Here is a 20,298-nt window from a genome sequence, read left to right on the forward strand (position 1 = left end):
TGCCCCCTGCAGCATATAATAGGTATTACATACACCGATATATACACATACTGGGGACAGCATCAGGAGCACCAGGGACACCACATATAGGACAGTCCTTACCCCTCACTGGTGATGTGTCCTGATGGTGTGTGACTGAGCTTTTATCTCTCTCTAGCACATACCTCTCTGATATACCTGTTATATCCTCCCATTGCTCTGGTCACCTGCTCCCTGCAGTATATAATAGGTATTACATACAGATATATACACATACTGGGGACACCATCCGGAGCACCAGGGACACCACATATAGGACAGTCCTTACCCCTCACTGGTGATGTGTCCTGATGGTGTGTGACTGAGCTTTTATCTCTCTCTAGCACATACCTCTCTGATATACCTGTTATATCCTCCCATTGCTCTGGTCACCTGCCCCCTGCAGTATATAATAGGTATTACATACACAGATATATACACATACTGGGGACACCACCCGGAGCACCAGGGACACCACATATAGGACAGTCCTTACCCCTCACTGGTGATGTGTCCTGATGGTGTGTGACTGAGCTTTTATCTCTCTCTAGCACATACCTCTCTGATATACCTGTTATAGCCTCCCATTGCTCTGGTCACCTGCCCCCTGCAGTATATAATAGGTATTACATATACAGATATATACACATACTGGGGACACCATCCGGAGCACCAGGGACACCACATATAGGACAGTCCTTACCCCTCACTGGTGATGTGTCCTGATGGTGTGTGACTGAGCTTTTATCTCTCTCTAGCACATACCTCTCTGATATACCTGTTATATCCTCCTATGGCTCTGGTCACTTGTCCCCTGCAGCATATAATAGGCCAGTGATGGCTAACCTTGACACTCCAGCTGTTGTTGAACTACACATCCCAGCATGCCGTGCTACAGTTTTGCTATTTGGCCTTGCTAAAAACTGATGCAGGGCATGCTGGGATGTGTAATTCAACAACAGCTGGAGTGTCAAGGTTAGCCATCACTGCAATAGGCATTTCATAGAAGGGAGGAGGTTGGTGGCAGGAACTCGTGTCAGGTCTGATATTATGGTCTATTATTAGATGAAAGCACTGTTACTGCCTTGACCCCTGAACCTAGTGTCTACACACTGCAGAATAATAAATATATATATATATATATATATATATATATAAATAAAACAATTACAGTGAGGACAGTAATACAAGCTGTGTCCATTCACCTTCTGGGTCATGAAAGAGAGGTCAATGAAGCACCCAGGTCAGGAGAAATACTATTCTCAATTAGGTTTTTCTAGAAATAAATTGCACTTGTAAACACATTTCTCCAGTGTAAATAAAGAAAGTATTTGTGAACCATCTAATTTCTGACATTTTCAACAATCAGAGCTTGGCAATAGCTAATCTGTGTGACTTCTCTGATGTATAACAAGAGATGATTCAGCTGTAAAACATTTCCCACACTCAGAGCATGGAAATGGCTTCTCACCTGTGTGACTTCTCTGATGTATAGAAAGATGTCCTTTCTGTGTAAAACTTTTCCCACAGTCAAAACATGGAAATGGTCTCTCGCCTGTGTGACTTCTTTGATGTGTAACAAGATTTGATTTGTGTGCAAAACATTTCCCACACTCAGAGCATAGAAATGGCCTCTCACCTGTGTGACTTCTCTGATGTATAGCGAGATTTGATTTCATTTTAAAACATTTCCCACACTCAGAGCATGGAAATGGCTTCTCATCTGTGTGACTTCTCTTATGTTTAACAAGATCTGAATTACATGAAAAACATTTCCCACACTCAGAGCATGGAAATGGTTTTTCACCTGTGTGACTTCTCTTATGTATAACAAGATTTGATTTCATTGTAAAACATTTCTTACACTCAGAGCATGGAAATGGCCTCTCACCTGTGTGACTTCTCTGATGTATAGCAAGATTTGATTTGATTTTAAAACATTTCCCACACTCAGAGCATGGAAATGGCTTCTCATCAGTGTGACTTCTCTGATGTATAGCAAGATGACTTCTCTGTATAAAACTTTTCCCACAGTCAAAACATGGAAATGGTCTCTCGCCTGTGTGACTTCTTTGATGTGTAAAAAGTTGGGATTTGTGTGCAAAACATTTCCCACACTCAGAGCATAGAAATGGCCTCTCATCTGTGTGACTCCTCTGATGTGTAACAAGATTTGATTTCTTTTTAAAACACTTGCCACACTCAGAGCATGGATATGGCATCTCACCTGTGTGATTTCTCTGATGTACAACAAGATCATTTTTCTGTGTAAAACATTTCCCACACTCAGAACATGGAAATGGCTTCTCACCTGTGTGACTTCTTTGATGTGTGATAAGTAGTGATTTGTGTGCAAAACATTTCCCACACTCAGAGCATGGAAATGGCCTCTCACCAGTGTGACTTCTCTGATGTATAACAAGATGCGATTTCCGTGCAAAACATTTTCCACAATCAGAGCATGGAAATGGCCTCTCCCCTGTGTGACTTCTCCGGTGTATAACAAGATGTGATTTCCGTGTAAAACCTTTCTGACACTCAGAGCATGGAAATAGCATCTCACCTGTGTGATGTTTCTGATGTTCAAAAAGAGATGATTTCCATGTAAAACATTTCCCACAGTCAAAACATGTAAATGGCTTCTCACCTGTATGAACTCTCTTATGTCTAATAAGAGATGATTTCTTTGAAAAACATTTTCCACACATGCATGGAAATGAAGTCTCACATGCCTTAGCTGGCTGCTGGGTAATAAGGTTTGTGTTCTCTGTAGAGCATTTGGCATCTATAAAAGAGGGAAATATGTTATCTACTCTAAGAGCTGTACTTGATGTACCAGGAGAACGTTCCTCATTAGAAGTAGGATCAGATGATACATCTGCACTGTGGGGTACTGGATGTATAATTGGGATATTGAGGATTTTTTCCAGAGAATCTTGTTTGATGTCATCATCTTCTATTTTACAAACTGAAGATAAGATTAGATTTTCCTTTGATATATTCCTGCTGTTACATCCATCTGCTGGGAATAAAATTATTATATAAATACCCCATAAATTTCATTTTCCAAAAGAGACTCTTGTCAAACACCCTTAAATTATCATTAAAGTAATAAATTCAAGGTTATTTAAGGTACAATGTAAAACCCATCACCTGGCGTTTTATGCGGCTGTGGTATAATAGACTGTGTCTAGTTAGACAGTCAATAGATCGACATCACATGTTAGACAGTCATAAGGTCAACAGGGTCAAACATATTTTTTTTGCATTTTTGGGATCTGTGTTGATAGTTTTGTCATGTTTGACCCCCAAGTGTAGAAAGGCTTCGCTCGCCACGCTTCGGGCTTGGTGGGTCGCTGCGCTGGCCACAAGGTTTATAACCAACTCTATGCCGACATGGAGAAAATATGAAAAAGTCCAAAAACATGTACAATAAAAAAACTACTTTTTTATGTCGACCTTTTTCATGTTGACCTTTTGACCCTGTCGGCCTAATATCTGTCTAACATATGGCGTCTATCTATTGACTGTCTAACTAGACACAGTCTGTCATCCTGATACTGTTTTACACTCCAATATGCATAGAGCAGGATTTACATCTTTTTTGTCATTATTTCTTGTTTTATTGTGAGAATAAATCCTTCTTGTTTTTGTGTAAAAAGTCTGCACAATGGGGGTCATTCAGAGTTGATCGCTAGCTGCCGTTGTTCGCAGTGCAGCGATCAGGCTAAAAATCGGCATTTCTGCGCATGCGTATGTACTGCAATGCGCACGCGTGACGTACAAAATCCTTTGTGGTTTTGCACAGGTTCTAGCGAAGCTTTCGGTCGCATGGGACAACGCAGGAAGATTGACATGAAGTGGGCGTTTGTAGGTGGCAACCGACTGTTTTTAGGGAGTGCTTAGAAAAATGCAGGCGTATCGGGGAAACCACAGGCTTGGCTGGGCGGGTGTGTGATGTCAAAAGCCATCCCTACGTCGTTAGAATCAATGCTCACGAAGAGTAACTACAGGGCTGGTCTTGTTTTGCACAAAAAGATTTTGCAGGCGCTCTGCTGCACAGGCGTTCGCACTCCTGCAAAGCGAAAATACACTCCCCAGTGGGCGACGACAATGCGTTTGCACGGCTGCTAAAAACTGCTAGCAAGCGATCAACTCGGAACGACCCCCATAGATCCTTTCTCTTGCCCCGAGATAAGAATTTCTTTGGATGGAATACACAGAGTGAAAAAGGATCCAAAACTCTCAGATAACCTTACAGAAAAAGGTGTATCTAATTGCCTTATTTTGAACACATGAACTTTGCACCACGCTGATAATTTGTTTATGCTTAGATATAAGTCCTTGGAATTCACTTTTGTTATATTGCTGTATGTTTGGAAGATAAAACCAGTGACATAGTACTATGACATTCTGTCCATGTGCATGTCCCACATGCTGTCCAGCAAACAGCCTGTGCACAGACAAAACATGTGATAGCCAATAGACTGACCAAATGAGAACGCACTCGGGCTGTTGGACCACTCAAGATGGTCCAACAGACCGAGTAGAATGGGCTTTGATAGCAGCAGGAGCTGGAAGACCAGCCTGTGCATATGCTTGTGCAATCACCATTCTAATCCATCTGGCCAAGGTCTACTTATTTGCAGGCCAGCCACGTTTGTGAAACCCAAAAAGTACAGAAAGGGTATCGGACCTTCTGAGAGAGGCAGTCCTCTCCACATAAATACGGAGAGCCCGTACCACATCCAAAGACCGCTCTTTGGAGGACAAACCAGAAGAGATAAAAGCCGGAACCACAATCTCTGGGTTAAGATGGAAAGATGACACCACCTTAGGTAGTTAACTGGGACGAGTTCTGAGTACTGCCTGGTCACGGTGAAAAATCAGAAAGGGTGGACGACAGGACAAAGCGCCTAAGTCTGACACCCTCCTAGCAGAGGCAATAGCAAGCAGAAAAATGACCTTAAGCATAAGAAATTTAAGGTCCACAGACTCGAGAGGTTCAAATGGAGACTCTTGTAGGGCATTCAAGAACAGACAGATCCCATGAAGCCACAGGAGGGACATAGGGAGGCTGAATCTGTAAAACGCCTTGAGTGAAAGTATGAATCCGTGCAGAAGCCGGTTTGTGGGCCTTAAGCATAGTTTGGATAGCCGCCTCGGAGAATCCTTTGCCCTCAAGAGTGAAGCTTCAAGAGCTACGCCGTCAAAGCCAGTCTGGCTAGTTCTATGGAGTTGTCAGTGCGTCCACAAATGCTGCTTGAGGATCCCTTGTTCTTGATCTGAAGAACAGAACCTTGCGATTGTGTCAAGACCCCATCAGGTCTACATCTGGTAGGCCCCACTTGTCCACTAGGTGTTGAAAGACTTCCGGATAAAGACTCCACTCTCCGGCATGCACGTCCTGGCGACTGAGGAAATCCGCTTCCCAGTTGAGGACTCCCTCTGCTGATACTGCTGGCAGATGGTGTTCCGCCCAATGAAATTTTTTTGACACTTTCATCATTGTCATGTGGCTTCGAGTGCCGCCTTGATGATTTATGTATGCCACCGTGGTGGCATTGTCTGATTGTACTTGAACAGGCCTGTTCAGTATCAGAGGCAGGGCAAGAGTCAAAGCATTAAATACTGCCTGCAATTCCAGAATGTTTATCAGGAGGAGAGAATCCTCATTGGTCAACTGACCCTCGAGTGTTGCTCTAGCACCGCGCCCCAACCCCGCAGACTGGCGTCCGTAGTCAGTAGGACCCAGTTGGGGATCCAGAAGGGACGGCCCCTGCTCAACTGTTGGTCCTGTAGCCACCAGCTCAGTGACAGACGAACGTCCGGAGTCAAGGAGATCAATTGAGACCTGATCCGGTGAGGCAGGCTGTCGCACTTGGAAAGGATTAACCTCTGCAGAGGGCGGGAATGAAATTGAGCGTACTCCACCATGTCGAAAGCCGACACCATGAGGCCTAGTACTGGCATTGCCGAGTGTATCGACATGAGAAAGGAAGCATCTGATCCTGTCCTGAAGTTTCAGGTCTTTCTCCGGAGACAGAAACAGTCTTTGGCTGTGTGTGTCTAGCAGTGCCCCCAGGTGCACCATGCTCCGAGCAGGGACCAGCGAGGACTTTTTCAGTTGATGAGCCACCCGTGGGCTTGTAGGAATTGGACCGTCAGCTCCAGATGACTGAGAACATCTTGGGCGTTCGCCAGGATCAGCAAGTCGTCCAGATACAGCAGGATCCCGATTCCCTGACTGCAGAGAAGGGCCGTCATTACGGCCATGACCTTGGTGAAGATCCGAGGGGCCGTGTCCAGTCCAAATGTCAGAGCCTGGAATTGATAATGTAGGTTGCCAATAGCAAACCGCAGATTTTGTTGATGCGATATGGCAATAGGTATATGCAGGTAAGCATCCTGTATGTCCAGGGATACCATATAGTTTTTTTGGTTCCATGGCCAGTACAATAGAGCGCAGAGTTTCCATAAGGAATTTGGACACACTCACAAATTTGTTCAATGATTTGAGGTTGAGTATAGGCCGGAAGGACCCATTGGGTTTCGGAACTAGAAACAGGGTTGAATAGTATCCCCTGCCTCTCTGGGAGAGGGGTACCGGCGCTACCACTCCTGTGTCCAAGAGGGATCACACAACCAACTGTAGAGCTTGCACTTTTAACGGATCCAAAGGGATAACCGTCGAGCAGAATTGGCAAGGGGGACGTTTCTTGAAAGAGATTGCATACCCGTGAGAGACAACTTGCCACACCCAGGCATCTGAAGTGGTCTTTAACCATGTCTGGGCAAACTGCAGAAGTCAGTCTCCCACCCTGGGATCCCCCAACGGGAGGCCCGCCCCGTCATGCAGCAGGCTTGTCTTGTTTGGAAGCAGGCTGACAGGTGGCCCAAGATTGTTTAGGTTTGTGCTTAGTGGTTTTGGAAGTACGAGCCTGACCCTTTGCTTTCCCTGGAGGTCGAAAGGAATGAAAAGTAGTACTCTTTGCCTTCAGTGCAGAAGGATTAGTACTTGGGAGAAATGCAGTCTTAGCAGTCGCCAAGTCAGTCACAATATTATTCAGATCCTCCCCAAATAGGATGTCTCCCTTAAAAGGGAGCACCTCCAAGGTCTTTTTGGAGTCTAGGTCTACCTTCCAGGACCTCATCCACAGAATTAGGCGAGCCAGTATAGACGTAGTAGATGCCTTGGCTGCCATTACATCTGCCTCAGAGGACACCTGCTGAATATAGTGGGAGACAGTGATAATATGAGACAGATATTGTCTGGCAGTGTCAGAAATATCCTGAAGCAGCTCATCCTCTAATGCCTGAACCCATGCTTCAATTCCCCTTGCGGCCCAGGAGGCTGCCGTAGTGGGTCTATGTACAGCAGTAAGGGAGTGAATAGACTTCAGGCATCCCTCCACACGCTTATCCATCGGTTCCTTTAGTGAGGTGACAGGCAGAGTAGATGACACCACAAGACGGATGACATGAGAGTCCACTGGCGGTGGAATTTCTCACTTGTTACTCAACTCCGCAGGGATAGGATAACAAGCTAGCATCTTTTAGACAGGGAGAATTTATATCCTGGTGACCAGGATTCCTGACGTACATCAATTAAACGGTCAGAATGTGCTAAGACTACTTTAATAACCTTCTGACGTTTGAATTTATCCAGTTTCTTAGTCACAGTGGTGGGATCTACCTCATCAACAATTTGTAGAAACAGCTTAATAGCCTCCACTAGGTCAGGAACTTCAACCTGAGCTGTAGGTTCCTCATCAGAAGCAACTGTATCAGTGTCTGACAGATCAGTATATTCCTCATTCGCATCAGAAGAATTATCTGAAATATTAGTGCATTGTGAGGAGGAAGAGGCCCGCTTAGATGACCCCTTGACCCCAGAGGGCGTGTGGTGGACTTTTGTCTAACCAAAGATTGATTTAAATGTTGTATCTGGGTAGACAGAGTGTCCGCCCATGGTGAATTAACTACAGGGACAATATGAGGCTGCAATGGCACAGGAGGCCCCACATGGGGCATAAGGCGTGTCACAAGCATATTCAGCATACTTGAGAACGCTGCCCAAGGTGGGTCCTGATTGGCCACAGGTGCTGCGGACTGACTGGGAGATGTATGGCACCAAGTACCTGAACCATCAGCTAAAACTTCCTCCTCAGGTAAATCCTTGGTGCAAGCACTGCATTATGCAGAAGCGTCCACGGATTTCCTGCCCTGTGTGGCAGACATTATAGAGAATGTAGCCATAGAGCGTAACAGTACAATATAGCCAGACAAACACAATATCTGCAAATAACCCCCTGATTTATGTGACAGTAAATACAGGACACAAACAGAGAATTAACGCAGTATGAGGTGACTGAAATACACAGTAAGAAACACAAAACAGTATATACTGTGAGACCCTGACGCACCTAGCCCCCCAGTGTACTGAATATAGTGATAGCAATAAGTGTGATACACGAGAAGTAAATCCACACAGCAGCTCCAGGCACACTCAGTCACAGGTACAATGCAGAAGTCAATTCAGATAAACAATAAAACTGCACTGGACCAGTAAAACTACACACACACACACACACACACACACAAACATATATATATATATATATATATATATATATATATATATATATATATAAAACAATGCACAGTAACCACTGTATATCACAGAATATTTGTACTAAATATTCCTATAGCAGTACAATTGTTCTTAACTAACACTGTCAAAAATGACATGTAGAATACTTAAGTGCCTGTAAATGCACAGCGCTGATGAGACAGGCGGCTTTTACAGAGGAGGCATTGCCCAGCCGTCCCAGGATATGCGCAGCTGTGTGTAATGGTGCCCAAACGCTGACAGGGAGTGAGGGAGAGAGAGAGAGAGATGCAGCTCCAGGGCGGGAACACCAGCAGTAGATGGCACTCGGAGCTGGGGGAGGGGCTACAGGTCAAGCGCCTTATCCCCACTGCTGGTCCTCACCACCGGGTACTGTGGAGCCTTGATAAAAAGGATTTTTGTGAAATCTGACCTGTGCTCCCTGCACTGGTGGACATAGTGGGGTCCCTGCACAGCCACAGTGTCCATGCCAGCGCCACGGTCCATCTCCTAAGACTGCGACCGGAACGCGATTTCAGTGGGTCCCACCTGGGGGACCCTCTTACCTCCTCCCAAATGAGCAGCCACATGATCCTGGAGAGTGCCAACAGCATGTGCCTAGAAAACGACCGCCTCCGCCGACAGTACCCGGGAACCCGGCCAGCGAGAGTATGCGGCGCTGCTGGGGAGGTGATGGAGCCGCAGCACAGTATGTCACTAGGACATACAAGTGTTGCAGCCCTTGAAGAATCTTCTAATAAAAGCTCTTTTCAGGGCTGCCTAGCGCAGCCCCCCCCTGTTAAGTAACCTGCTCTGGAGGCACCAACTTATAAAACTGAGCTCCAGTGTCCGGAGGCGGGGCTATGGAGGAGGCCACGCAATGCATCCTGGGAACAGTTAAAGCTTTAGCCTGTTGGTGGCTCTGGATCAAGATCCAACTCTACACCCCGATGTATTCCCTGTGGAACACAGTGTACTCCGCTGCAGAAACTAAGTTAATGCAGTCATCTACTGACATAATAAGGTAGAGGCGTTCGCGGGGTAGGGGGGTCAGAAACGCTCCGTTTCCAGGACTAAAAACGAAGGCATCGCGGTGGCGTGATCGCCGCGGCTGCGCGACGTCACATGCAGCAGCCGCAAAAAAAAAACGATGGCGGCGGTCCTCCTGCGGCAGCGGCAGGAGGCATCCTTAATTTCTGCTAACAAGCAGAAAATAGGATTTTGGGACTTACCAGATAAATCCTTTTCTTTGAATCCACAGGGGGCACTGGAGTACTCTTGGGATATGGATGGGGCGTTAGCAGGGATAGGCACATTTAAATTAGTAATCCTCCTCCCCCTCCATACTCCCAAGATGCCTCAGTGTTTTTTGCTGAGCCGAACAGGAGCGAAAGAGAAGATGAACAATGGAGAATTACATAGAACATTAGAAGGTAACGAACAACTAGAAAGTTGAAACGACAACAGATAACAATCGCCTTAAGCCAGAGGCGGATTGGCCATAGGGTTTACAGGGAAGATCCCCGGTGGGCCGGCACACCCGTGGGGCCTGTTTTGTTTGAGGACATGTGGTCCTTTTTATAGACATAATGAATAAGATGCAAAATAATTTGCATATATGAAAATGACTTGGCCTGTGATTGCAGATGATCTAGTGTATGCTCTGTCTGCCTGCTTGGCTGACATATAAGATTGAGTGAATAGTGACTGGGATACGGTTGGTGTAATGAGCAAGAAAATATATCTTTCTAAAGAATTATATCGTTTCCTAAATTAAAATTCTGAAGGTGTATGATATAATGTGCTCATAATATTTAATTTTATTTCTTTTTAACTTCCCCCTTGATGCTGGACATGCCCACTATCTGGAAAGTCTTGCGGGGAGGGGGGGGGGGGGGGGTCGGGGGGTGCTGCTGCCATAGCCCATGGCTAGACCTTACACCTCTGGTGCTGCCCATGTGGGGCCACTAGTACAAATTTTTCCAGGGCCGCTTTTTGTTCCCAATCCGCCCCTGCCTTAAGCCTTAAACAACCAGGTGATATGTACTATAAGATACACTGAACCTACCACAAGACAGGTGAAACTGCTCTGGGCGGGCGTCCCTATGGATTCAAAGAAAAGATTTTATCTGGTAAGTACTAAAATCCTATTTTCTTTTCCATCCACTAGGGGTCACTGGAGTACTCTTGGGATGTACCAAAGCTTCCCCCTTGGGCGGGAGAGCTGGTTGGCACCTGTAACACTAGACGGCCAAAGCTAGATGCTGATGCCGCAAACATATCAAACTTGTAAAAGCGCACAAACGTTTGCACTGACGACCATGTAGCTGCACGGCAAAGTTGTGTTGTGGAAGCCCCACGACCTGCTGTCCATGACGTTCCCACAGAACGCGTGGAATGTGCGGAAATAGATGCAGGCGGTTGTAGACAAGCATGAAAATAAGCCTCATGAATGGTCAGGTTAATCCATCTAGCCAAGGTCTGTTTGGATGCTGACCAACCTATCTTGACTGCATCATAGAGAACAAACAATGTATCTGTTTTACGTACTGTTGATGTTCGGGCTACATAAATGTGAGGCGCGAACGACATTCAAAGAAGCTGGAGTTCCTGAACCTTCTGAAAAAACAGGAACTACGATTGGTTGATTTATGTGAAAAGAGGATACTACCTTTGGTTCAAAGTTCCGCTCTGTCATCATGAAACACCAAATACGGTGGTTTGCATGACAAGGCACCAAGGGGGTAATTTAGACCTGATCGCTAAGCTGCGTTTTTTCCGCACAGCGGGCGATCAGGTCTAAACTGCGCATGCATATGCACCGCAATGCGTATGCACCGGAATGAGCAGGCAAGTTGCACGGGTATAAAGCGAATCGCCGCTCAGCGATGGGTTTGTACGAAGAATCCATTCACAGGGGCGTCCGCAAGGAGATTGACAGGAAGAGGGTGTTTGTGGGTGGCAACTGGCCGTATTCAGGGAGTGTTTGGAAAAACGCAGGCGAGTCCAAGCGTTTGCAGGGCGGGTGTCTGACGTCAATTCCGGTCCCCGGACAGGCTGAAGTGATCGCAGCGGCTGAGTAAGACCTGGACTACTCAGAAACTACACAAAGTTTTTTTGTACTGCTCGGCTGCACATGCGAACGCACACTTGCACAGCTAAAATACACTCCCTGGTGGGCGGTGACTATCTGATCGCAGGACTGGAAAAAACTGCTAGCGAGCGATCAGGTCTGAATTAGGCCCCTAATTCAGAAACATGCCTTGCCAAAGCTAAGGCTAGGAGATAAAAATAAGAATTTACTTACCGATAATTCTATTTCTCGTAGTCCGTAGTGGATGCTGGGGACTCCGTAAGGACCATGGGGAATAGCGGCTCCGCAGGAGACTGGGCACAAAAGTAAAGCTTTAGAACTACCTGGTGTGCACTGGCTCCTCCCCCTATGACCCTCCTCCAAGCCTCAGTTAGGATACTGTGCCCGGACGAGCGTACACTTATTGAATTTGAATCCCGGGTAAGACTCATACCAGCCACACCAATCACACCGTATAACTCGTGATCTAAACCCAGTTAACAGCATGATAACAGAGGAGCCTCTAGAAAAGATGGCTCACTACAGCAATAACCCGATTTTTTGGTAACAATAACTATGTACCAGTATTGCAGACAATCCGCACTTGGGATGGGCGCCCAGCATCCACTACGGACTACGAGAAATAGAATTATCGGTAAGTAAATTCTTATTTTCTCTAACGTCCTAAGTGGATGCTGGGGACTCCGTAAGGACCATGGGGATTATACCAAAGCTCCCAAACGGGCGGGAGAGTGCGGATGACTCTGCAGCACCAAATGAGAGAACTCCAGGTCCTCCTCAGCCAGGGTATCAATTTTGTAGAATTTTACAAACGTATTTGCTCCTGACCAAGTAGCTGCTCGGCAAAGTTGTAAAGCCGAGACCCCTCGGGCAGCCGCCCAAGATGAGCCCACCTTCCTTGTGGAGTGGGCATTTACAGATTTTTGGCTGTGGCAGGCCTGCCACAGAATGTGCAAGCTGAATTGTACTACAAATCCAACGAGCAATAGTCTGCTTAGAAGCAGGAGCACCCAGCTTGTTGGGTGCAAACAGGATAAACAGCGAGTCAGATTTTCTGACTCCAGCCGTCCTGGAAACATATATTTTCAGGGCCCTGACAACGTCTAGCAACTTGGAGTCCTCCAAGTCCCTAGTAGCCGCAGGCATCACAATAGGTTGGTTCAGGTGAAACGCTGAAACCACCTTAGGGAGAAACTGAGGACGAGTCCTCAATTCCGCCCTGTCCGAATGGAAAATCAGATAAGGGCTTTTACAGGATAAAGCCGCCAATTCTGACACGCGCCTGGCCCAGGCCAGGGCCAACAGCATGACCACTTTCCATGTGAGATATTTTAACTCCACTGATTTAAGTGGTTCAAACCAATGTGACTTTTGGAACCCAAAAACTACATTGAGATCCCAAAGTGCCACTGGAGGCACAAAAGGAGGCTGTATATGCAGTACCCCTTTTACAAACGTCTGAACTTCAGGGACTGAAGCTAGTTCTTTTTGGAAGAAAATTGACAGGGCCGAAATTTGAACCTTAATGGACCCCAATTTCAGGCCCATAGACACTCCTGTTTGCAGGAAATGTAGGAATCGACCCAGTTGAATTTCCTCCGTCGGGCCTTACTGGCCTCGCACCACGCAACATATTTTCGCCAAATGCGGTGATAATGTTTTGCGGTTACATCCTTCCTGGCTTTGATCAGGATAGGGATGACTTCATCCGGAATGCCTTTTTTCCTTCAGGATCCGGCGTTCAACCGCCATGCCGTCAAACGCAGCCGCGGTAAGTCTTGGAACAGACAGGGTCCTTGCTGGAGCAGGTCCCTTCTTAGAGGGAGAGGCCACGGATCCTCCGTGAGCATCTCTTGAAGTTCCGGTTACCAAGTCCTTCTTGGCCAATCCGGAGCCACGAATATAGTGCTTACTCCTCTCCATCTTATCAATCTCAGTACCTTGGGTATGAGAGGCAGAGGAGGGAACACATACACTGACTGGTACACCCACGGTGTTACCAGAGCGTCTACAGCTATTGCCTGAGGGTCCCTTGACCTGGCGCAATACCTGTCGAGTTTTTTCCAACGGTTTATAATCATGTGGAAGACTTCTGGGTGAAGTCTCCACTCTCCCGGGTGGAGGTCGTGTCTGCTGAGGAAGTCTGCTTCCCAGTTGTCCACTCCCGGAATGAATACTGCTGACAGTGCTATCACATGATTTTCCGCCCAGCGAAGAATCCTTGCAGCTTCTGCCATTGCCCTCCTGCTTCTTGTGCCACCCTGTCTGTTTACGTGGGTGACTGCCGTGATGTTGTCCGACTGGATCAACACCGGCTGACCTTGAAGCAGAGGTCTTGCTAAGCTTAGAGCATTGTAAATGGCCCTTAGCTTCAGGATATTTATGTGAAGTGATGTCTCCAGGCTTGACCATAAGCCCTGGAAATTCCTTCCCTGTGTGACTGCTCCCCAGCCTCGCAGGCTGGCATCCGTGGTTACCAGGACCCAGTCCTGAATGCCGAATCTGCGGCCCTCTAGAAGATGAGCACTCTGCAACCACCACAGGAGGGATACCCTTGTCCTTGGTGACAGGGTTATCCGCTGATGCATCTGAAGATGCGACCCGGACCATTTGTCCAGCAGGTCCCACTGGAAAGTTCTTGCGTGGAATCTGCCGAATGGGATTGCTTCGTAGGAAGCCACCATTTTACCCAGAACCCTTGTGCATTGATGCACTGAGAGTTGGCTCGGTTTTAGGAGGTTCCTGACTAGCTCGGATAACTCCCTGGCTTTCTCCTCCGGGAGAAACACCTTTTTCTGGACTGTGTCCAGGATCATCCCTAGGAACAGAAGACGAGTCGTCGGAACCAGCTGCGATTTTGGAATATTGAGAATCCAATCGTGCTGCCGCAACACTACCTGAGATAGTGCTACACCGACCTCCAACTGTTCCCTGGATCTTACCCTTATCAGGGAATCGTCCAAGTAAGGGATAACTAAAATTCCCTTCCTTCGAAGGAATATCATCATTTCGGCCATTACCTTGGTAAAGACCCGGGGTGCCGTGGACCATCCATACGGCAGCGTCTGAACTGATAGTGACAGTTCTGTACCATAAACCTGAGGTACCCTTGGTGAGAAGGGTAAATTGGGACATGAAGGTAAGCATCCTTGATGTCCCGAGATATCATGTAGTCCCCTTCTTCCAGGTTCGCAATCACTGCTCTGAGTGACTCAATCTTGAATTTGAACCTCTGTATGTAAGTGTTCAAAGATTTTAGATTTAGAATCGGTCTCACCGAGCCGTCCGGCTTCGGTACCACAACAGTGTGGAATAATACCCCGTTCCCTGTTGCAGGAGGGGTACCTTGATTATCACCTGCTGGGAATACAGCTTGTGAATGGCTTCCAAAACTGTCTCCCTGTCAGAAGGAGACATCGGTAAAGCAGACTTTAGGAAACGGCGAGGGGGAGACATCTCGAATTCCAATTTGTACCCCTGAGATATCACCTGAAGGATCCAGGGGTCTACTTGCGAGTGAGCCCACTGCGCGCTGAAATTCATTGAGACGGGCCCCCCACCATGCCTGATTCTGCTTGTAAAGCCCCAGCGTCATACTGAGGGCTTGGCAGAGGCGGGAGAGGGTTTCTGTTCCTGGGAACTGGCTGATTTCTGCAGCCTTTTTCCTCTCCCTCTGTCACGGGGCAGAAATGAGGAACCTTTTGCCCGCTTGTCCACGAAAAGACTGTGCCTGATAATACGGCGTCTTCTCATGTTGAGAGGCGACCTGGGGTATAAACGTGGATTTCCCAGCTGTTGCCGTGGCCACCAGGTCTGAAAGACCGACCCCAAATAACTCCTCCCCTTAATAAGGCAATACTTCCAAATGCCGTTTGGAATCCGCATCACCTGACCACTGTCGTGTCCATAACCCTCTACTGGTAGAAATGGACAACGCACTTAGACTTGATGCCAGTCGGCAAATATTCCGCTGTGCATCACGCATATATAGAAATGCATCTTTCAAATGCTCTATAGGCAATAATATACTGTCCCTATCTAGGGTATCAATATTTTCAGTCAGGGAATCCAACCACGCCAACCCAGCACTGCACATCCAGGCTGAGGCGATTGCTGGTCGCAGTATAACACCAGTATGTGTGTAAATACATTTTAGGATACCCTCCTGCTTTCTATCAGCAGGATCCTTAAGGGCGGCCATCTCAGGAGAGGGTAGAGCCCTTGTTCTTACAAGCGTGTGAGCGCTTTATCCACCCTAGGGGGTGTTTCCCAACGCACCCTAACATCTGGCGGGAAAGGATATAATGCCAATAACATTTTAGAAATTATCAGTTGTTATCGGGGGAAACCCACGCATCATCACACACCTCATTTAATTTCTCAGATTCAGGAAAACTACAGGTAGTTTTTCCTCACCGAACATAATACCCCTTTTTGGTGGTACTCGTATTATCAGAAATGTGTAAAACATTTTTCATTGCCTCAATCATGTAACGTGTGGCCCTACTGGAAGTCACATTTGTCTCTTCACCGTCGACACTGGAGTCAGTATCCGTGTCGGCGTCTATATCTGCCATCTGAGGTAACGGGCGCTTTAGAGCCCCTGACGGCCTATGAGACGTCTGGACAGGCACAAGCTGAGTAGCCGGCTGTCTCATGTCAACCACTGTCTTTTATACAGAGCTGACACCGTCACGTAATTCCTTCCAACAGTTCATCCACTCAGGTGTCGACCCCCTAGGGGGTGACATCACTATTACAGGCAATCTGCTCCGTCTCCACATCATTTTTCTCCTCATACATGTCGACACAAATGTACCGACACACAGCACACACACAGGGAATGCTCTGATAGAGGACAGGACCCCACTAGCCCTTTGGGGAGACAGAGGGAGAGTTTGCCAGCACACACCAGAGCGCTATATATATACAGGGATAACCTTATATAAGTGTTTTTCCCCTTATAGCTGCTGTATTGTTAATACTGCGCCTAATTAGTGCCCCCCTCTCTTTTTTAACCCTTTCTGTAGTGTAGTGACTGCAGGGGAGAGCCAGGGGAGCTTCCCTCCAACTGAGCTGTGAGGGAAAATGGCGCCAGTGTGCTGAGGAGATAGGCTCCGCCCCTTTTTCGCAGACTTTTCTCCTGCTTTTTTATGGATTCTGGCAGGGGTTAAAATTCATCTATATAGCCCTGGGGGCTATATGTGATGTATTTTCGCCAGCCAAGGTGTTTTTATTGCTGCTCAGGGCGCCCCCCCCTAGCGCCCTGCACCCTCAGTGACCGAAGTGTGAAGTGTGCTGAGGAGCAATGGCGCACAGCTGCAGTGCTGTGCGCTACCTAGGTGAAGACAGGACGTCTTCTGCCGCCGATTTTCCGGACCTCTTCTGTCTTCTGGCTCTGTAAGGGGGCCGGCGGCGCGGCTCTGGGACCCATCCATGGCTGGGCCTGTGATCGTCCCTCTGGAGCTAATGTCCAGTAGCCTAAGAAGCCCAATCCACTCTGCACGCAGGTGAGTTCGCTTCTTCTCCCCTTAGTCCCTCGATGCAGTGAGCCTGTTGCCAGCAGGTCTCACTGAAAATAAAAAACCTAAAACTAAACTTTTCACTAAGCAGCTCAGGAGAGCCCCTTAGCCTGCACCCGTCTCGTTCGGGCACAAAAATCTAACTGAGGCTTGGAGGAGGGTCATAGGGGGAGGAGCCAGTGCACACCAGGTAGTTCTAAAGCTTTACTTTTGTGCCCAGTCTCCTGCGGAGCCGCTATTCCCCATGGTCCTTACGGAGTCCCCAGCATCCACTTAGGACGTTAGAGAAATGTTTTTCTGCAGCATGATACATTGGGTTCCACAGAGAACATCGGGTGTAGAGTGGATATTGATCCAGAGGCACCAACATACTAAAGCTTTAGGCTGTCCCAGGATGCATTGGGACCTCCTCTATAACCCCGCCTCCAGGCACTGTGAGCTCAGTTTCAGTTGGTGTCTGCAGCAGCTTTTAAGAAGACTTCAAGGGCCACAGTGCTGTTACATGTCAGAGTGACATTCAGCGCTGCGTCTCCATCACCTTGCAAGCTGCGTCGCATACTCCCACGGCCTGTTCCCGGGTACTTGCGGCAGAGACGCTCCAACTTTAGGCACACGGTTGCAGTCACTCTCCTGGTTTGCGTGGCTGCTACGGGGAGGAGGTAAGAGGGTCCCCCAGACGGGACCCGCATTAAATCGCGCTCAGTCGGCGCTGGCGTGGACACTGTCACCGAGCAGCGACCCCACTAGACCACCAGGGAAATAGAGAACAGGTCAGGTGCACTAACGCCCCATTTAATAAGGCTCGCTGATACCTGGGGTGGAAGTCCAGCATAGGGGAGCCGGCGCTTGACCTGTAGCCCCTCCCCGGCCCAGGGCGACATCTACTGCAGATTTTCCGCCCTGGAGCTGCCTCACACTCTGCCTCACTCCCTGACTGAGACGCTGGGCGCCATTTTATAAGCATACTTGCGGGTGGTCTCCGGGACTGCAGGGCAAGGTCTCCCTTGTAAAGCCACCTGTATACAGCGGTGACTTTATAAACACTCGAGTATTCTACATGTCTTAATACAGACAGCGTTAGTTAAGAAAAAGTGTACCTATTACAGGATATATTGTACGAGTATTCTGATATATACCTCCGGTCTAGGACCGCGCTGTGTTATATCTATATATACACTGTATATGTACATATACTAGTCCAGCGCAGTTTTATTGTCATAATAATAATAATAATAATTATCTGCATTGCCAATGTGACTGTGTGTGCCTGTATCTGCTGTGTGGTTTGTCTTTGAGTGTTTCCCAGATATATCTATCACTATATTCTGTACCCTAAGGGACTAGGTGCGTTAGGGTCATATATATAGTGCGTCACAGTATTTACCCATTACGTGTATTCTACTGTGTACTCAGTCACATAATACCAGATTTAATCGCAGGTATTGTACTCTGTCTGGCTTTATCGTATAGTCTGTGGATGCTCCTGCATCATGCAGAGTATGCGCCAAAGATTTACCAGAGGGGGAAGTTGTGTATGATGGTCTGTGCACTATGTGTCATACATCTCCCAGTCAGTCCGCAGTTCCTGTAACCAATCAGGAGCCACCATGGGCTGCATTCACAAACCTACTGGGTACTCTGGTGGAACACCTTATGCCCCCTATGGGACCACTTGTGCCATTACAGCAACAAATTGTCCATATGGTTAATCCGCCTTGGGCGGAAAATTTTGTCTAACCAGTTGCAGCAATTAAATCATTCCTTGGTCAGGCAAAAATCTACTCCAGGTCACTCTCGTGTCTCTGGGTCATCTAAGCGGGCTGCTTCCTCCTGACAATCCACTAATCTCTCAGATGTTTCATCTGAAGAGGAGGGGGAGCATACTATCCTGCCAGACACTGAATCAGTTGTTTGACGAGAATTCTCCATTGCAAATTAATGTCCCTGCCCTTGTGGTTGCTATTAAGCAAATCCTACAAATCACTGATGATGAGGATTCCACTACTGTGGCTAAGAAAACTGATATGTTTAAACGGCAGAAGGTGGTTAAAAATCTATTACCCCATTCTGACCATTTGATGGACATCAGGCAGGAGCCCTGGTCTAATCCAGGGAAGAAATTCCCTCTGTCTAAACGAGCCTTTGCTCGCTATCCTCTCCCGGCACAGTTATGTAACAAGTGGGAAAATTCACCGCCAGTGGTCACCCACCTAGTGGTGTCATCTACACTGCCTGTCACTTCACTGTGGAGAGATGCCTGAAGTCTATTTACTCTCTTACAGGGGCTGTACATAGCATGGGTTCAGGCATTAGTGGAAGAGCTGCCCATGGATATATCTGACAATGTCAGACAATACCTGTCTCATATTACCACCACCGCCTATTACATTCAGGAGGCATCCTTTGAGGTGGGTGTGTTGGCAGCCAAGGAGTCGACTACGTCTGTCCTGGCTCGCTGTATTCTGTGGTTGAGGTCATGGAAGGTGGACCTAGACTCCAAAAAGACCTTGGAGGGTCTCCCCTTTAAGGGGGACATTTTGTTTGGGGAAGACCTAAATAAAATTGTGTATGTGCACAGAAGGCAAAAGGTACCACTTTATGCTCCTTTCGGCCTCAAGGGAAAGCAAAGTTCAGGCATACCCAAGACAATCTCGTGCTTCCAAAATCACTAAGCCCTAGGCAAAACAGTCCTGGGTGACCCGTCAGCTTGCTTCTAAACAAGACAAGCCTGCCACATGATGGGGCGGGCCTCCCCCTGGGGAACCTGAGAGTGGGATGCCGACTTCTGCAGTTCACCCAGGTCTGGTTAAAGACCACTTCAGACGCATGGTGCGGGAAGTTGTCTCTCACGGGTACGCAGTCTCCTTCTAGAGACGTCCACGGTTATCCCTTTGAATCCGTTAAAGGCGCACGCTCTACAAAAGGTTGTGGGATCCCTCCTGAAAACAGGAGTGGTAGTGCCGGTTCCTCTGGCCCAGAGAGGCAGAGGTTACTACTCGTCCCTGTTTCTAGTTCCGAAACCCAATGGGTCTTTCCGGCCTATACTCAACCTC

The 20,298-nt window shown here is 47.5% G+C and overlaps 1 protein-coding gene across 1 annotated transcript in view; it reads right to left on the reverse strand.

The window, feature by feature from the left end:
* Positions 1–410: 410 nt before the first annotated feature.
* LOC135057099 (uncharacterized) overlaps positions 411–20,298 on the reverse strand; it is a 240,399-nt gene continuing 220,511 nt past the window's right edge. Inside the window, exon 13 of the mRNA XM_063963000.1 lies at positions 411–3,040. Within this exon, the coding sequence (XP_063819070.1) occupies positions 1,401–3,040 (1,640 nt within the window). The 3' untranslated portion in view covers positions 411–1,400. The remainder of the gene's footprint in view (positions 3,041–20,298) is intronic.

Source organism: Pseudophryne corroboree, chromosome 3, assembly GCF_028390025.1.
Source record: "Pseudophryne corroboree isolate aPseCor3 chromosome 3, aPseCor3.hap2, whole genome shotgun sequence".
Classification (NCBI taxonomy): domain Eukaryota; kingdom Metazoa; phylum Chordata; class Amphibia; order Anura; family Myobatrachidae; genus Pseudophryne; species Pseudophryne corroboree.